We start from the raw sequence: 19,607 nt of genomic DNA, 5'->3' as shown, positions 1-19,607 counted from the left end.
AAATCTTAAAAAAAAAAAAAAGTTTCTTGTAAGCAAGCCAGCTTTCTTATTTTATCATTGTTTTGTACTCTAATCAGTTATTTCCTTAGAGGTGAAAATCTACCCACCCCCGGTTTTTTTTTTTTGAGAGAGAGAGATAGAGCAGGGGAGGAGGGTGGATGGTGGGGAAGGGCAGGGGGAGAGGGAGAGAGAATCTTAAGTAGACTCTGCGCCAAGTGCAAGCCCTACCAGGGCTCAACCTCATGACTCTGAGATCACGACTTGAGCGGAAACCAAGAGTCAGACACTTAACTGACTGTGCCACCCCGGCACCCCTCAAATCTCCCTTTTTAGTGATAATTTGCTGAGACCATTTTTCAGTTTAAATAACAACCCTGTAGCAAATGAATGATAGACAGATGTGTCTATCTGGACTAGTATTCTATTAGATGCAATACTAACAAACAATGAAGAAAGAATAAATAATTTTCACAACTTTGCCTGGATATTCAAGATTTGAGATGGCTTGTAAACATTACAGGTAGTAATTAAAACAAAGAATAACATCAGAAAAATTAGTAATATGGGACTATTATTGGGTTAGGGGTTGGAATTAAGTCAGAAAACTTAAGCCAAAGAAACCCACTTCAGTTCTTCCTGGAATCCTGATTGAAAAGGAAATTTGGTGGGTTACGATTGACAAGGCTCTCTAATAAAAGGATACTTGTCAATTAGGGGAGTAAACCTTGCTTTAACTTTGAAGAAGAAACTTACTGATCTTTCTGATATGGGACTTTGAATAACCTTCGTCTAATGATTTTGAAAGAAGGTTGCCCAGAATGTAGAGTTGTTAATGTAGCCATTTTGACATAGGCATTTTTATGCATGCTAGAGTAACATTTGCACGTGAGCTAAATTTCTCGCGATTTGCTGGTGACGTGGCTAACTTGAGAGAATCTAGAAAATGTAATGGTTCTCTAGTTCTCTTCATTGTCATTTGTCTCAGATCTTTGCTGCATGGGAAAGATCAGGTAGTGAGTGCTGGCTGAAGATTAGAATCCCCTGAGGAGGCTTTTTTTTTTTTTTTAAGATTTTATTTATTTGAGAGAGAGAGAGAAACAGCATGAGAGGGGAGAGGGTCAGAGGGAGAAGCAGGCTCCCCGCTGAGCTGGGCCCGATGCGGAACTCGATCCCAGGACTCCGGGATCATGACCTGAGCCAAAGCAGGCGCTTAACCAACTGAGCCACCCAGGCGCCCCCTGAGGAGCCTTTTAAAGAGACTATTGCCATAGTGCTTTGGGGGCGGGCCCTAGAGTTAGTTACTGGAAGAGAGCTTATAGGGGTCTTGTGGAATACTAGTGATACTTTGTTTCTTGAGCTGAGTGTTGGTTACACAGGTGGATTCAGTTAATGAAAACTATGTTTATAAAAGCTATATACTTATGACATGCACTTTTCTGTATGTGTATTATTCTTTAGTGAAAGGTTTAAAAAAACTTTTATCCCCTCAGTTGGCAGGATTAGTTCCCAAGCATTAATGTTCTGTGAAGTGCTCCAGTTTCTTTTAATGTACCACTGGGAATGAAAAACTTTATTACAGGCATTTCAAAATCACTGATAAGTAACTTTAATGAATATTGCGAGTTATTTAAATGCTGGTCATCTATGTAGTTGACCAGAAGGAAATCCATATGTTTAAGTATTGGACATGTGGATAGGAAATTTTTGATAATAAGAATTTGAAGAGTATGGCTTGTTCTCTCCATCGAGAAAAGGACACCTCTCATTTCTGCTTGAAGGCAGAGCCAACAACAACTTTGGACCTGTACATATGCTTGAAAAGTGCAACAGAAAGGTTACAGACTAAAAGCATGGAATAAATTATTTTGGCAGAGATTTAAGGGTAGGAGATGACAGTTTTTATCTTTACTGTTAAAGGCATATTAGTACTATGGAATGAAGGATCTAAATAGGCTTGCAGTTCTGGGACCCACCAGGGTGAATTGGTGGCTAAATACATGCCCGATGGCTAGAGAAATTAGCCCCCTGGTAACAGTAGTATTACTGATTTTTCCTTTTTAATATATTCAAATGCTCAAGAATACTGTGATTTGGATATATTAAATTGTTCTTCCTAAGAGAAATTAGTTAAAACTTCTTGAGGTCATTCCTGTAATGTGTGGTTGGACTTTTTTTTTTTTTTTGCAAGAAGATAGGTGCTTTTCTTTTTAGTTCTGAAGGAGAATATTTATCTGGTTCATCAGAGTTCTTTTGAATTAACTATCTGTTCAAAAGAAGGGGAGCTAGCGACACTTTGAAAATGAAATTAAGGAAACAGTTATATTCACAATGACATCGGTAAAAATCAAATACTTAGCATTAAAGTTAGCAAAATCGGTTTAAGATCTATGCATGAAAACCATAACACATTGCTGAGAGGAATTAAAGAAGTTCTAAATAAATGGATAGATATATCAGTGGAAGAATCAATAGTGTTAAGATGGCAATTCTTTCCAAATTGATCTGTAGATTTAAGACAATCTTGATCAAAATTCCAGTAGGCTTTTTTTGGTAAATGTTGACAAGCTAGTCCTAAAATAGCCCAAAGGTCTGGTATATAGTTAAAACAATTTTGAGGGGCGCCTGGCTGGCTCAGTCAGTAGAGCGTGCAGCTCTGGATATCGGGGTTGTGAGTTCAAGCGCCATACTCGGTGCAGAGATTACTTAAAAATAAAATCTGTAAAAAAAAACAATTTTGAAAAGATAAATTTGTAGGGTTTAGACTCTCGGATTTCAAAACTCATTATAAACCTACAGTAACCAAGACAGTATGGTATGAAGGAAAAATACATATGTCAGTGCAACAGAATAGAAAGTCCCACAATAAACTCACACCATGTATGGTCAATTTATTTTTGAAAAAAGAGCTAAAGTAAATCAGTGGGAAAGATAGTCTTTTCAACAAGTTGTGCTGTAACGATTGGATATTTATATACAAAAAGATAAACCTAAAATCAGCAATAAACAGGACAAAGGTGCTGATACATGCTAAAAAATGGATGAACTTCGAAAATATTGTGTTCAGTGGAAGAAGGAAGCCAGTCACTTGAAGATTATATGTATTGTATAATTCCATTTATATGGAATGTCCAAAATAGGCAAATCAATAGAAACAGAGTAAATCAGTGGTGGCCTAGGGCTGGGGATATGTAGGGAATGGAAAATAACTGCTAATAGGCATGGAGTTTGTTTTGGGGGTGACGAAAATTACGTTATTAGATCTTACTCAGTATCTTAGATTATGGTAATGTTTGCCAACTCTGTGAATAATACTAAAAGTCATTGATTTGGCTAAGTTTATGGTACATCAGTTATATGTCAGTGAAGATGTCTTAAGAATGCAATATCATTATGTACAGACTAGAAAGGCTAAAATCAAAAAGACTGATAATGATAAGACCATGTGTTGGCAGGGATATGGAGAAACTTAGAACCATTCATACATTGCTGATGGAAATGCAAAATAGTACTACAGGCACTTTAGAAAACTGGCTGGTTTTAAAAAAAAAAGTTAAATATATACTTACCATATTTGACCCAACAGTTGCACTCCTGGGTATTTACCTGAGAGAAATGAAAAATATGTCCACATCTGTTACTTGTACGTGAGTTGTTCATAACAGCATTATTCATAATAGTCTAAAACTGGGAAAAAATCCAAATGAATGGATAAATAAAATGTGGGCTATCCATTCAGTACATCAACAAATACAAAAAGATCTATAAAATATGAACTACCCATGCACACAACAAGGATGAGCCATTAAGCATTATGCTAAGCTAAAGAAGCCAGACACATAAGACTCTGCACTGTGTGGTTCCATTTATATGAGATTTCTAAAAAAAGGCAAAATTATGAAAGACCAAAAGCAGGTCAGTAGTTGCCTGGTTCTGGGAACAAGGATTAATCAATTATGCATAGGGGCACAGAGGAACTTAATTCAAGTGATGGAAGTATTCTACAACCGGATTATAGTAATAGTTGCACAGTTGTATAAATTTGCTAAATTAATCAAACTATAAATGAGTGAATGTTATGTACTGTAAATCATTAAAAAAAAGGCTGTTAAGACATAGGGAAGATGGATGTAGACCTGTTTCACTTTGCCTCATATAAGTAATATTTGACATTTCATGTAAAATTACTAAAATTGGACTCTGGTTTAAAAAACATCAAACTGTAGGGCACCTGGGTGGCTCAGTTGGTTAAGCGACTGCCTTCAGCTCAGGTCATGATCCTGGAGTCCCGGGATCGAGTCCCACATCGGGCTCCCTGCTCGGCAGGGAGTCTGCTTCTCCCTCTGACCCTCTTCCCTTTCGTGCTCTCTGTCTCTCATTCTCTCTCTCAAATAAATAAATAAAATCTTTAAAAAACAAAACAAAACAAAAAACAAACATCAAACTGTGATCAAACTGACATCAAAATGTGATTACCTAGCATTTTGTTGTTTGCTGTCACTAAGATGTTGGTTTTCTAGTCATATGAGTTTACCAGATGTCTGAAGCGTACCCCTTTAATTTTGGAACATAACTATTCTTTGGGTTTTTTTTTTTAAGATTTTATTTATTTGTTTATTTGTTTATTTATTTAAAAGAGAGAGAGAGAGAAAGCACATGCACAAGCCAGGGGAGGGGCAAAGGGAGAGGGGAGAGAGAGAATCTCAAGCAGACTCCACACCGAGCGTGGAGCCCAACTTGGGGCTCCATCTTACGACCCCGAGATCATGACCTGAGCCAAAAATCAGGAGTTGGTCGCTCAACCAACTAGCCACCAGGGTGCCCCTGAAACATAGCTATTCAAAGAATATTGACGTAAACATAACTATTTCAAAACAAACATAGTGTTGGGTGAGTTTTTTTCTTTTTACATTCTCTTGGTTGTAATTATTATATATTCTTATTATTTTAGAAGAACAAAAATGCCATCAGGGCTGTTGAGGTTGGAGAGAAAGTTGCTTTATCCCTCACTAAATTGTGTACGACTGTTCTGCTTTTTGCTTTCCTCTGTATCCTCCCTTTTTGCTGTATGTTTGCTCTTAAGAATCTTACTGTCCTTCAGGTATTGATTTTCCTCTTCTGTGGGCTAGAAAGCCAGACAAATAAATTTCTTAACAACTCTGAGTAAGTTGCAAGTGACTACGTTAACATATGAGGGGGTCCTCTTTCCCAAAGTGTATGTAGACTCTAATATATGACCTTTTGTTTGCTTCTTAGCTTTTTTTTTGGGAAGGTGATATTGGCAGATAGTGACCTGAAGATAAACGAGGTATTATTGTGCTAGCGTGTTCCTTTCAGTTTTAGGGTACCATGGTTTCAGTTCTAGGCCAGCTTTATATGGAGACAGAGTAAACAACCCTCCCCCCTGCTACTGTGGAGCCCTTTACTCCTGCTTCTAAATATTCATTGACACTCTACCCTAATAGCAGTATTATTTTAAATTAAAATATAGATTCTTCTGTATGATCAAACAATTTCACTTATAGATCTATACCTAAAAGAATTTAAAGCAGGGACTCAAACAGGTACTTGTACACCGATGTTCATAGCAGTGTTACTCATAAAAGCAAAAGGTAGAAACAGATGAATGGATAAGCAAAAAAAAACCAAAATGTGGAATATACACAGTATTCTGTTCTTCAGCCATGAAAAGGAATGACATTCTTATGCATGCTACAACATGGAAGAGCCTTGAAAACATAATACTAAATGAAATAAACTAGACACAAAAGGACAAATATTGTACAAATCTGTTTATATTAGGTTCCTAGATTGGGTATTCATAGAGACAGAAAGTAAGGTAGAGGTTATCAGGGAACGTGGAATTGATATTTAATGGGTATAGAGTCTCTGGGATGATGACAGTGTTGTGGACACGGATGGTGGTAATAGTTGCACAGCATTGTGAATGTACTTTGATGCCACTGAACTCTACACTTAAAAGTTGTTAAAATGAAGGGGGGAAATCGGACGGGGAGACGAACCATGAGAGACTATGGACTCTGAGAAACAAACAGGGTTTTAGAGGGGAGGGGGTGGGGGGATGGGTTAGCCCAGTGATGGGTATTAAGGAGGGCACGTATGCACGGAGCACTGGGTGTTATACGAAAACAGTGAATCATGGAACACTACATCAAAAGCTAACGATGTAATGTATGGTGACTAACATAACATGATAAAAAAAAATTTTTTTTAAATGTGGTTATATTACCACAATAAAAAGAAGTATAGATTTATCTGGTTCAGGTCAGGCTTCGGAACTTCAGTATGGATGTTTCAGATCCCTCTTTGGAAACAGATTCTGATCGAGCCCATAGTGTACTTACCACCAGCGTAGGGAGAGGCTTCCCCGGAGGAAGATGACATCTCCGGCCTTGCACAGCGTGTCAGCAGAGTGCTAGTAAGTTTGTCCTTTCATTTTCGCTTCTAGGCTATCCATCCAGGATATGGTTTTCTTTCAGAAAACACGGAATTTGCCGAACTGTGTAAACAAGAAGGAATTCTTTTTATAGGTCCTCCTTCATCTGCAATTAAAGACATGGGTATAAAGAGGTATTAATTTCTATCTTTTAAATATAACCATAGGAAGGTCCATTGAAATGGTTGGTTTAACCTATAAGAGATATGGTAATTAGAACCTTTGGTTGTCATAGGCATTAAGTTATTCATCTGCCACTCCAGTGAGTTACAGAAAACGTCCATCTAATTAGGGTTTCTAATCAGTATATGAATTAGTTTTAGGGATTAAAAACAAGGTGGGATGAGCTATCACATGAAAAACTGGATTCCTGGTTATCACAGAAAAACTAATATTTTAATATTTGTGTGAATGTTGTCTATAGTCTTTTCTTTACCTGTGGGATGTTTTATTTTACAAAGTTCCATTGTATTTGTAGATTGGGCTGTTGTTGTGTTTCTCTTGTATGAAATAACTCATAGAATTGAGACACCTCACCTTTTTTATCCGGAAGCACATCCAAATCCATAATGGCTGCTGCCGGGGTGCCTGTTGTGGAAGGTTATCATGGCGAGGACCAGTCGGACCAGTGCCTGAGGGAGTGCGCCGGGAGAATCGGTTATCCTGTCATGATTAAAGCCGTCCGGGGTGGGGGAGGAAAGGTAAGATGGTGCCTGCCGTGTTTTTCATTTCAGGCTAGTCTTCTTGGTTTTATTTAGGTTGTAGTCATAACTATCTTGCCATCTTAGGGCATGAGGATCGTCAGATCTGAAGAAGAATTCCAAGAACAGTTAGAATCAGCACGGAGAGAAGCTAAGAAGTCTTTCAATGATGATGCGATGCTGATCGAGAAGTTTGTAGACACGCCAAGGTGGGTTCGGCTTTTTTTCTGACTCAGCTTTTTAAAAGTAAATTATAAAAGAAATGCATATAAATTATATAAAATATAAAGTTCTACTAGTACATAAGTACATTAAGTTCCCCAGTCCCACCCCCTGATGTAACCATTTAGCATATACGGTGTGTATTCCTCCGAGCATTTTCTACACGAATAGAAATATTTATACATATACACACAGAATACAAAATACATACAGAAGTAAGTGAGTACAATATAATATAATATCATATGCTAATATGACATCATAGCTATCTTTACATGTCAGTAAATATAGGTCTACCTTATTCTTTTTATTGGGCTTAATGGTTCCATGATATTGATATACCATGAATTTATTCAATCCATTTATTGTTTTGTTTTGTTTTTTTTTTAAGATTTTATTATTTGACAGAGTGAGCATAAGCAGGGGGAGTGGGAGAGGGAGAAGCAGGCTCCCTGCTGAGCAGGGAGCCCAATGTGGAGCTCGATCCCAGGACCTTGCAATCATGACCTGAGCCGAAGGCAGACACTTAACCGACTGAGCCACCCAGGCGCCCCTAATCCATTTCTTGTTGATGGAACTTAGGGATTTTTTCAACATAAAAAAAAATTCTTGTAAGAAATTTACTTTTATCTTACAGAATTCTATAAACATCAGTTGAGATGCTTAGAGAATGAGAATAGATACCTAAATTGAGTTGGTAGTGGTATGTTAACAAATAATAATACTAACATCTCACCCATATATCACACTTACCATTTGCCACATTCTAAACATTTTATATATACTAAATAATTTTGCTGTCCTAATCCTAATCTAATTCCTGCAACAATCCTGTAGGTAGGCCCTATTCCCATTTTGCAGGTGAAGACTCTGAGGAACAGAATGGTCATATGACTTGCTTGAGCCAGCTGGGAAGTGGTGAGGCTGGGATTTGAATTCAGAATTCACACTCTAAGCCATTGTACTAAATTGCTTCTCTCGGTACTGCTATAACAAATGCCATGTGAATTTCTGATTTTTTTATTTTCTGGAATTTTATTTTCATATATATTGCTTAAAATAAGGTACTATAAAAGCTTCTTGTTTCATAGATTTTTGGTAATCATATATAAATACAACACATTATAGATATATATATATTTGTACTTATATATATATATATATATATTTATATATATATATATATAAAAGCTGTAAGTCAAGTGACTTTATCAAGAATAATTCACTTGGGAACCATGAGCAGAGAGGGATTTACCTTGAAGGTAATATACTAAAGCTTCAGGCCCTTCCTTGTGTGAGCCTCTTCTAAGATCCTATACCTTATTTTGTATTCTTCTTAAATTGTTTTTGTTTCAAGTGCTACAAAACTTTGAACTGTCCCTGAACATGGCACGGTAAGTTAAATTCATTTAGATTTTGATAGTTAAAAAGTCTGCCACCTATTAGTGAAAAGTAAGGCAAAAATGGAGGAAATTCTAAGGTAAATTGAGAGCTCCCTTTCACAATATGTTTCAAAAAAGAATAGGCCGACTGTCCAAATTGGCATGCTTTTGAGTTAGAATTATCATGGAGATGTCAGTTAGCTATTTCAGTGACCGTAACTCAATGCCTACAACATTTTCTGAAGATGTGAATTCTTTACATGTGAAATGTTAGCTGTATATAACCTCACATTGTAATTTGTTCTCCCAATAGCTGGGAAGCTCCTGGGAATCAAGGACCTGATAGTACATTTCTTTTTATTTTCCCTGTATATCATCTGGCATACTACTTTCTTCATGACAGTCATCAATAATAATATTTTTTGAAATACAGAAGTAATATAAATACATTACAAACACGGAAAATAGAGAAGATGGGAAACAAAGTCACTCATAATCTCATTCTCCTAATACAAGTAATAGTATTTCTCTATATATTTAATCTGTATTTTCTAATAATAATATTTTAATATCATGATAATTATACTGTTTTGTGTGCTGCTAAGTAATTACCTGTTGAGTTAATGGAGTGCTAGAAGATTGTCAAGGTCCTGCTTATAACTCAGAAAAGTACATATCAAGATGTTTTATAAATCTGCTCGGAACTACTGAGCTTACCTGAAAGGCTGGGATAGAAACAGTCTTCAAAGCGTACTATTTTGGAGGATAAAAAAGGAAATTGGGTTCCTTTCTCAGTTTACATTCAATATATATTCCAGATAGATTAAAAATGTAAATAGGAAAATAAAAACTGTGGAACTCTTAGAAAACATCAAGGCATTCTTGGTAGACTCCAGCTGTATCTGACTATCTAGCCAGACCCCAGCAGTGGCTGAACTGGAACAGCTGGGATTTGTGCACCTCCTGGTTCTCAGACAGGAGAATGTGTGCTATAGAATCTCTTAAGTTAGATAAAGCAGTCAGAAAAAGGAAAATAACAAAAGCGATATGATCACTACAGAAATCATAACAGAACACAGGTCCTCAAAAAGTTTCCCTTGTAAGCCGCCCCAGGAATAAGTGTTTCCAGCTTCTGAGAACTCAGAAAAGAGCTGTACTGTGCCCCTGGTATGTGTTCCTTTTAGAACCTGGAGTCCGTGCTTTACTGACTCCTTCCCTGGAGCAGCTAACACATAAGGCAGTGTCAGTGGAAGTGGTAAAATTTTACAATTGGAATTTGAAAAACAAACCATTTAGTTCCAATACGTAAAGAGCTGGGAAGTTGTCACTCACATCCAAGAAGCAAGTAAAAATCTGAACAAAATGAAAGTCAGTGAGTTTGAGACCTGTCAGATAATAGGGGCCGCAGGGCAAACCACCACCCTGTGGAATCTGGACAGCGTGTGAATACAGTGAATCATAGCCAGGAGCCGCTCACCCAGAGCAAAGCTCCTGGAGCCATAAACTGATAGGGACACTTCTGCGGGGATTATGATAAATTACTGGAGTCTGGGTGTGGACTAGCTTGATAGTGAAAAGCTCCTCAAGGTCCAGTGTTAGGGGAACCCCAGATTTTCATGAGTTCTCCCTTCAAGAACAAAACCACGTTCTCACAGTGAAAATACAGGAAAAATTCCCTCCCATTTTGGGGCAGAGGGAGGAGAAAAGTAACCATTTGCGATTGGCCCAGAGTGGTCTATTCTCCCTAACGAAGGCCAGCTCTCCAAGGGAAACTTTGCCAGCACCTTTTCTGTCCTGTGGGAAGGGCAGTTAGCCAACTCTAACCCGCTCGAGCTTTCCTGTTTCGTATAAGGAGAGAAAAAATGCTAAGAAACACTTTTGGGGGCACCCGGCTGGCTCAGTCAGTGGAGCATGTGACTCGATCTCAGGGTCGTGGGTTCAAGCTCCACGCTGGTTGTACAGCTTACTTTAAAAATAAATATCTCCCTCTCCCTCTCCTGCTCCCCCTGCCTGTGCTCTCTCTCTCTGTCAAATAAAATCTTAAAAAACAAAACAAAACACACATACATCCAAACAGATGGTGCTCATGAACATAGAAACCTGAAGCACACAGGGATACAGGTCCACTAAAAGACCAAGATTTAATCATTAGGTCATGGGATATGTTCCCTCCCCTGCACCCGTCTACCACATCACCAGGGCCCCAGTATAACAACAGGGTTTCAGCTGAAAGAACTGCAAGACAAACTCTAATAAGAGTTCTTAGTCAAAGACAACAGGAGAAACAAAACAAAACAAGGGCACTAGAGGAAACAAGCCTCTGGTACCTACAACTACTGCAGACATTAAACCCAGTGTCCTAGCCAGATTCACATTAAACTTTACAGTAAAGGTCTGTGTTTACCTTACTTACTGTAAAGTGATACCTCATGTCCAGCTTTTAACAAAAAAATGACAAGGCGTGCTAAAATTTAGGTAAGAAAAAGCACAGTGTAAGGAGACAAAGCAAGCATCAGAACCACAGATTTTGGAATTATCAGATATAGAGTTTAAAGTAACTGATTAATATGTTAAGGGCTCTAGAGTGTGTAGACAGCATGCAAGAACATTTGGGAAATGTAAGCAGAGAGATGGACGCTCTAAGAGAAAAGTCAAAAGAAAATGCTAGGAATCGTTGTATGCAAACAATGAATCATAGAACACTACATCAAAAACTAATGATGTACTGTATGGTGACTAACATAACATAATAATAATAAAAAAAAGAAAATGCTAGGAATCAAACAATGTAACCGAAATGAAGAATGCAGTTGGTGGGCTCCTCAGTAGACTGGACGCAGCTGAGGAAAGAATCCGTGACCGAGAACATATGTCAATGGAAACTTCCCAAACTGAAATGCAAAAGAGAAATAAGAATGAAAACAAACGTAGTATCCAAGGTCTGTGGGACAATTTTAAGAGGTATAACATATGTGTTATTTGAATACTACAAGAATAAAGAAAGGAGCAGGAGAAATATTTGAAGTAATAATGGCCAAAAATGTTCCAAAATTAATGATAAACACCAAGCCACAGAACCAGGAAGCTCTGAGGACACCAAGCAGGATAAATGTCAAAACATTTTTTGAATCATATTCAAACTGCAGGAAACCAAAGACAAATAGAAAATCTTGGAAAAAACATGGGGATAAGAATGTCTTACCTATAGAGAAACAAGGTAAGAAATATATCAGGCTTAAGCAAGAATGGGGGGAGTGAAATATTTATAAAGCATTGAAAGAAAAAAAAACTAACGTAGAACTCTGTGTCCAGTGAACTTATCCTTCAAACAGGAGGGAGAAATAGACTTCCTCAGACAAACGAAAGTTGAGGGACATTATCATCACAGACTTGACTTGTAAGAAATGATAACAGAAGTTCTTCAGAGAGAAGGAAAATGATACAGGTCAGAAATTTAGATCTCCATAAAGAAAGGAAGAGTATTATGGGACGCCTGGGTGGCTCAGTTGGTTAAGCGACTGCCTTCGGCTCGGGTCATGATCCTGGAGTCCCTGGGTCGAGTCCCGCATTGGGCTCCCGGCTGGGCAGGGCGTCTGCTTCTCCCTCTGACCCTCCCCCCTCTCATGTGTGCGCTCTCTCTCTCTCATTCTCTCTCAAATAAATAAATAAATAAAATCTTTAAAAAAAAAAAAGAAAGGAAGAGTATTAGAGAAAGAATAAATGAGGCTAAAATAAAATCTCTCATTTTTCTCTTCTCAATTGATCTCACAGACAACAGTTTGTCCAGAGAAATAATAGCAAGAAAGTGTTCAGTGATAATAGCTTAATGATAAATGAAAAGAGGAGGAAAACTCAAGCAGGCAGATCCAAAAGGAAGAAATCAGCTCCTGTTATTTTGTCAAGAGAATGTGATGGACAGGTTGGAAAAGGTTAAAATTGAACATTCAGTAGAAATGGTATATCAAGAAACTAAATTATTCCAAGTGGTTTAATGAAGTGGCTTGATGAGGTGAACAAAAAAGGAACAGAAATGAGCTGCTGTGCTAACACAGTACATTTACAAGACCCTTCCTGGTTTTTCTTTTATATTGTTTCTTTTTGACAATTTTTATTTTAAAAAATCAACAGAAAAAACATTTGCTGGTCACTCATTTCTATATCATGGTGGTGAATATGTGAGGTGAACTACAGAGTGAACATATCAAAATACACCTTATGAGAAGAATGCTTTCATGTTCACCAAATGGTCTGTTTACCCTTATTTTCCTAAGTGTTCTGTGCATTTACTCTTAATATGATTTCTCATAATTTTACTATTTTAGATTCAACATTAAAGTGCCTTTTTTGTTTTTATGATATAATATTAGTAATATTTTTTAAAAATTAATAATCCATATTAATTTATTTCTTAACCTTTTTATGGATGAGCCATTGTAATTTTTAGTCTGCCTGAGCTTATAAAATCTGACCATAAGGGTTGATTTTTAAAAATCCCCTGATCATGGGGTGCCTGGGTGGCTCAGTCGGTTAAGCAGCCGACTCTTGATTTCAGCTCAGGTCATGATCTCAAGTCTTGGGATTGAGCCCTGTGTCGGGCTCTGTGCTCAGTGGGGAGTCTGCTTCAGGATTCTCTGTCTCCCTCTGCTCCTCCCTCTGCTTGTGCTCTCTCTCTCTCTCTCAAATAAATGAATAACTATTTTAAAAAATAATAAAAAATAAAATAAAAATCCCCGGATCATAAAGTTTTCATTGGCTTTTCGAGAATACATGAAATATTTTGATGTGAGATGGATCAGTGTTTTCCTTGTCAGTTTGTACTTGTGACTTGCCCCTACTCTGAGATCATAAATATAGTCTCCTGTGTTTTCTTATTTCCTAGTCACTTCATGTATGTAATTTTTTTTTCTGGAATGTTTATTCTACAAAAGGAAACTTTCTCATTGGGTTTTTAAATAGGCATGTAGAAGTCCAGGTGTTTGGTGACTACCACGGCAATGCTGTGTACTTGTTTGAAAGAGACTGTAGTGTACAGAGGAGACATCAGAAGATCATTGAGGAAGCCCCAGGGGTAAGGACCTTGTAAAGAAATTTGCAAGCTTCTCTATAACATAAACCCCAGTCACTCTAATTTTCACATCAGGAATCTGTGGAGGTAGCGTCTCCCCCCAAGTCCTGCTGAGTAACTGCTTCCCAGTGGTAGTATAATGATAAGGCCCCACTGGAGCCTTGGGGCTGAGGAGGGGGTTGAAATTCCCAGGCTACCATACTGAGGGCACAGTAGGGCCACGATCCTTCTGGATGGTATCTAGGAAAATCTACTCTGATCCAAGTACAGACTGTCCCTGACTTCACGATGGTTCAGGTTAGAATTTTTTTGCTTTACGGTGGTGCAAAAGTGATACATATTTAGTAGAAATACTTCACATTTTGAATTTTGATCTTTTCCCGGGCTCTCTGTGTGGTATGCTACTCTCCTGGGCAGCAGCAGTGAGCCAGTCAGCCACACGGTCAGGAGAGTAAATAACTGATACGCCTAAACTCGCTCTTACCCATACCCATTCTTACACTCTCTGTACTTGGTATTCAACAAACTATGTGAGATAGTCAGCCTTTTATTATGGAGTAGCTGTTGTGTTAGATGATTCTGCCCAACTGTAGGCTAATGTAAGTGTTCTGAACACATTTAAGGTAGACTAAGGATGTTTGGTAGGTTACATGTATTTAAATGAATTTTCAACTTCCAGTATTTTCAACTTATGATGGGTTTATCTGGACATAACCCCACTGTAAGTTGAGGAAGATCTGTATCTGACTTATAGTGAGTATTTGTATAATGTTTCTATGTAGATTTTAAATTGTAATGAGAATGTTTGAGGAATGGATTGGCCTGGTTCATTGAATATATTTTTTATGAAGATTCTTTTATTTTGACTTCTGTTTGAGGCATCCCTAAAATATATTAGTCATCTTCCTACCATAAAAGTTTATTGTAGAGGAGAGAGATTTGCTCTTATTTGGCATTTTTTGCCCCCTTGGAATTAATTGTTTACATCTCTTCGGGTCTATCTCTTGACTGGTTTCGGTTGTCCTCTGGGTCAAGGCCTACTCCTAGAATTACCCCTTTTTGGATTTACATTTCTTTTGAGCCTACTACTGCTGTAGGCTTCTTTCTTTTCTAAGGTTTTGTATGTGGTTTTTTTTTTTTCCCAGTAGGTACTTCTAAAAGGTCAGGGATCTGAGGTTTCTGGTTAATCAGTTTGTTGTTCTCATACTATATTCAAATTTTAATTTCTGTTGCAGAGTATATTATATCGTTCAAAGTAAATGTCAACAATAATTTCAGTAAAGCCTTATTTTCAAGTAGTGATTGCTTAAATATATGTCTGTAGAGCACTGTTTTAAAATATTAAAACCTTTGCCTACTTTTTAACCTACATTTCTTTTTATGAACCTTTCTTATTAGCTTGGAATCTTAAGGTTTACCGTTATTCCAAGATAATTATTGGGCACATGGCCCAGATTGCTCTACCATCTTAAAATAAAACAGTGATCAAAGTTTTCATATTGATACATGTAATTGGACATACAGTCATGAAAGTTCTTATGTAGGTACAAAGGAGATATATCATTATGCTGAATAATACCTGCAGTTCATAGAAATTACTAACAGAACCATTAAACTTTGGTATGGGGCTGTTGACTGTGGTATAGGATGTATTTCTTGATGAAATGTATAGCATTAGCTATTTATCCTTATTAACTCTTTAATGTAATATTTGATACCTAGAAATGCAATATTGGATCTTAATGGAAATTTCTAATAGGGCAAAGAACTAATGGAAATTTATTTTAAATATTTTTTTATAGCCTGGTATTAAACCTGAAATAAGAAAAAAGCTTGGAGAAGCTGCAGTCAGAGCTGCTAAAGCTGTAAATTATGTTGGAGCAGGTACGCTAAGATGTACTTTGAATAGAGGAGAAGAAATATTTATGTTCAGAAGGCAAAAGAAACTTACAACTTTTAAATCATTGTCTTTCAAACAAATTATACCCACTTTAAGAAATACATTTTACATTGAGACTCAGTATATATGCATATTTATGTCTATATACATGTATATTTGGAAAAAAAATTCACTAAACAGTACTTACCCTAATTACGTGTAATGCTATTTGATATTTTCTATTCCATTTTAAAATAAAATCACTAAAATGATTTCCTTTGCCTCTTTTAAAATTAGTAAACTTTAATTTTTTAGGTTCACAGCTAAAGTGAGTGGTAAGTACAGAGTTCCCATGCCCTCCATCCCCACACTTGGCGTAGCCTCCCCAAGTACCAGCATCCCACACCAGAGTGGTTCATTTGTTACAATCAACAAACCTACAGTGACACATCATTATCACCCAGAATCCATAATTTACATTAGGGTTCACTCTTAATATTGTGCATTCTATGACATTGTTGTACAGTGTACATTTGGAAAAATGTATGACATGTATTCACCATTGTAGTATCATACAGAGTATTTTCAGTGCCCTAAATAGCCTCTGTGCTCTGCTCTTTATCTCTTCCTGTCTTTAACTCCTGACAATCTCTGATCTTTCTGTTGCCTCCATAGTTCTGTCTTTTCCAGAATATCATACAGTTGGAATCATACAGTTTGTAGCCTTTTAAGATTGGCTTCTTTCACTTAATAATATGCATTTAAGTTTCTTCCATGTCTTTTCATGGGTTGATCATTTCTGTTTAGTGTTGAATAATATTCCATTGTCTGGATGTACCACAGTTTATCCTGTCACCTACTGAAGGATATCTTGGTTGCTTTCTAAGTTTGGCAATTATAAATCAAACTATTATAACAATCTATGTGCAGAGTTCTGTGTGGGCATAGGTGTGGGCATAGTTTCAATTTATTTAGGTAAACAAGAAGTTTAATCGCTGGGTCATATGGTAAGAATATGTTTAGTTTTGTAAGAAACTGCCAAACTTTCTTCCAGAGTGGCTGTACCATTTTGCATCCTCACCAGCAATGTATGAGAGTTCCTATTGCTCCACATCTTCACTAGCATTTGGTATGATCAGCGTTCTGTTCTAATAGGTGTATAGTTGTATCTCATTTTAATTTGCATTTCCCTGATAACATGATTGGAGCATCTTCTCATATGCTTGCTTGCCATCGGTGTTTCTTCTTTAGTGAGGTCTGTTCAAGTGTTTTGCCCATTTTTTAAATTGGTTTGTTTGTTTTCTTACTGAGTTTTACGACTCCTTAGTACATTTTGGATAGTAGTCCTTTATCAGAGGTGTCTTTTGCAAATATTTTCTCCCAGTCTGTGGTTTATCTTCTCATTCTCTTGACATTATCTTTTGCAGAGCGTAACTTTTTAATTTTAATGAAGCCTGGCTTATCAATTATTTCCTTAATGAATTGTGCCTTTGCTGTTGTACCTAAAAAGGCATCACCACACCCAAGGTCATCTAGGTTTTCTCCTACTGTCTTCTAGGAATTTTATAGTTTTGTGTTCCAAATTTAGGTCTGTGGTCCATTTTGTTAATTTTTCTGAGAGTATAAGATCTGTGCCTAGATTCATTTTTTTGTATGTAGACATACACCATATACTATTCCAACACCATTTTTTGAAAAGACTATCTTTGCTCCATTGTATTGCCTTTGCTCCTTTGTCAAAGATCAATTGACTGTATTTATATAGGTCTGTTTCTGGGCTGCCTATTCTGTTCCACTGATCTATTTGTTCTTTTCCCAGTACTTCATTATTTTGAATACTGTAGCTTTATAGTAAATCTTGAACTCAGTGTCAGTCCTCCAGCTTTGTTATTCTCCTTCAATACTGAATTGGCTATCCTGGGTCTTTTGCCTTTCCCTATAAAACACTAGAATCAGTTTTTTGATATCCACAAAATAACTTGCTGGAGTTTTAATTGGGATTGTGTTGTTTCTATACAACAAGTTGGGAGAACTGACATCTTGACAATGTTGAGTCTTCCTTTCCATGAACATGGAATATCTTTCCATTTTGTTCTGCCTTGACTTCTTTCATCAGAGTTTTGTAATTTTTCTCATATAGATCTTATATATATTTTGTTAGATTTATACCTATTTCATTTTGGGGGTGCTTGTGTAGATGGTATTATGTTTTTAATTTCAAATTCTACTTGTTCATCATTGGTATATAGGAAAACAATTGACTTTCGTATATTAACCTTGTATCCTGCAAGCTTCTTAGGTTTGTAGTTCTAGAAGTTTGTCAGTTCTTTTGGATTTTTCTACATAGACAAGTCATCTGTGATGAGACAGTTTCATTTCTTCCTTCTCAATCTGTATACCTTGTATTTCCTTTTCTTACCTCATTGCATTACTAGGACTTTCAGTATGATGTTGAAAGGAGTGGTGAGAATGGACATCCTTCCCTTATTTCTTTTCTTAGTAGGAAATCTTCTAGTTTCTCACCATAAAATATAATATTAGCTGTGGGTTCTTGTAAATCTTCTTTATCAAATTAGGAAGTTCCTCTCCATTAGAGGAACTCCATAGAGTTTTTATTATAATTAGATATTGGATTTCATCCAGTGCTTTTTCTGCATCTATTGATACAGTCATATGATTCTTCTTTAGCTTGTTGATGTGATGGATTACATTAATTGATTTTCAAATGTTGGACCAGCCTTGCATACCTGGGATAAATCCCATTTGGTCATGGTATATATTTACTTTTGTACATTATTGGATTTGATTTGCTAATATTTTGTTGAGGACTGTTGCATCCATGTTCATAAGAGATACTGATTTGTAGTTTTTTTGTAATAGCTTTCTCTCATTTTGGTATTAAGGTAATGCTGGTCTCATAAAATGAGTTAGGAAATATTCTGTTTTCTATGTTCTGGAAGAAATTATAGAAAATTGGTATAAATTCTACCTTCAGTGTTTGGTAGAACTCACCAGTGAACCAATCTGGGTCTATTTTGGAGGTTTGGGAGGTTATTAATGATTATTTCAACTTCCTTAGTAGATATAGGCCTATTCAGATTGTTTCAGAGTGATTTTTTCTTGTGTGACTTTTGGCAGATTGTGTCTTTCAAGGAATTGGTCTGTTTCATCTAGGTTATCAAATTTATAGGCATAGAGTTGTTCATAATATATTTTTAATATCCTGTTAACCATAAGACCTATAGTAATTTCCCTTCTTTCATTTCTGATATTAATAATTTGTCTCTTCTCTCTTTTTTTTTTTCTTAAACAACTTGGCTAGAAGCTTATGTATGTTATTGATCTTTTCAAAGAACTGACTTCTGGTTTTATTTGTCTTCTCTATAGATTTTCTGTTTTCAATTTCATAGATTTCTACTCTATTATTTCTTTTCTCTTGCTTACTTTGGAATTAATTTGCTGTTCTTTTTCTAGTTTCCTAAAATGGAAGCTTAATTTTAGATCTTTCTTCTCTTCAAATATATGGATTCAGTGGTATAAATTTCCCTCTAAGCACTGCTTTCAGTGCATCTCACAAATTTTGAAAAGTTGCATTTCTATTCTCATTTAGTTTAAAATATTTTTAAAATTCACTTGGGATTTCTTCTTTGACCCATGTTTTACTTGGTACTGTGTTATTTAATCTGCAAGTATTTGGAGATTTTTTTCCCAGCTATCTTTTCTATTACTGATTTCTAGTTCAATTGATTTTTAATTTAACTGTGGTCTTGAGAGCAAACATTGTATATCTATTCTTTTAAATTCGTTAAGGTTTTTTCTGTGACCCTGAATGTGATCTGTCTTGGTGAATGTTCCATGTAAGTTTGAAAATACGTAATCTGCTATTGTTGGATAAAGTAGTCTG

The 19,607-nt window shown here is 36.4% G+C and overlaps 1 protein-coding gene and 1 long non-coding RNA gene across 3 annotated transcripts in view; one reads left to right on the top strand and one right to left on the bottom strand.

Moving 5' to 3' along the window:
• Positions 1 to 19,607, bottom strand: part of LOC115944840 (uncharacterized) — a 325,497-nt gene that overhangs the window by 4,221 nt on the left and 301,669 nt on the right. The window lies entirely within an intron of this gene.
• MCCC1 (methylcrotonyl-CoA carboxylase subunit 1) overlaps positions 1 to 19,607 on the top strand; it is a 59,306-nt gene that overhangs the window by 11,116 nt on the left and 28,583 nt on the right. For both annotated transcript variants that reach the window (XM_081830265.1, XM_081830261.1), the window contains 5 exons: positions 6,467 to 6,588; positions 7,008 to 7,155; positions 7,243 to 7,364; positions 13,716 to 13,827; positions 15,627 to 15,708. In XM_081830265.1, coding sequence (XP_081686391.1) covers positions 6,467 to 6,588; positions 7,008 to 7,155; positions 7,243 to 7,364; positions 13,716 to 13,827; positions 15,627 to 15,708 — 586 coding nt within the window. The remainder of the gene's footprint in view (positions 1 to 6,466; positions 6,589 to 7,007; positions 7,156 to 7,242; positions 7,365 to 13,715; positions 13,828 to 15,626; positions 15,709 to 19,607) is intronic.

This window comes from Leptonychotes weddellii, chromosome 1 (genome assembly GCF_054177405.1).
Source record: "Leptonychotes weddellii isolate Sample4059 chromosome 1, ASM5417740v2, whole genome shotgun sequence".
Taxonomy (NCBI): domain Eukaryota; kingdom Metazoa; phylum Chordata; class Mammalia; order Carnivora; family Phocidae; genus Leptonychotes; species Leptonychotes weddellii.
Note: the sequence above shows the minus strand (reverse complement) of the source record. Positions and strands in the feature narration are given on the sequence as shown.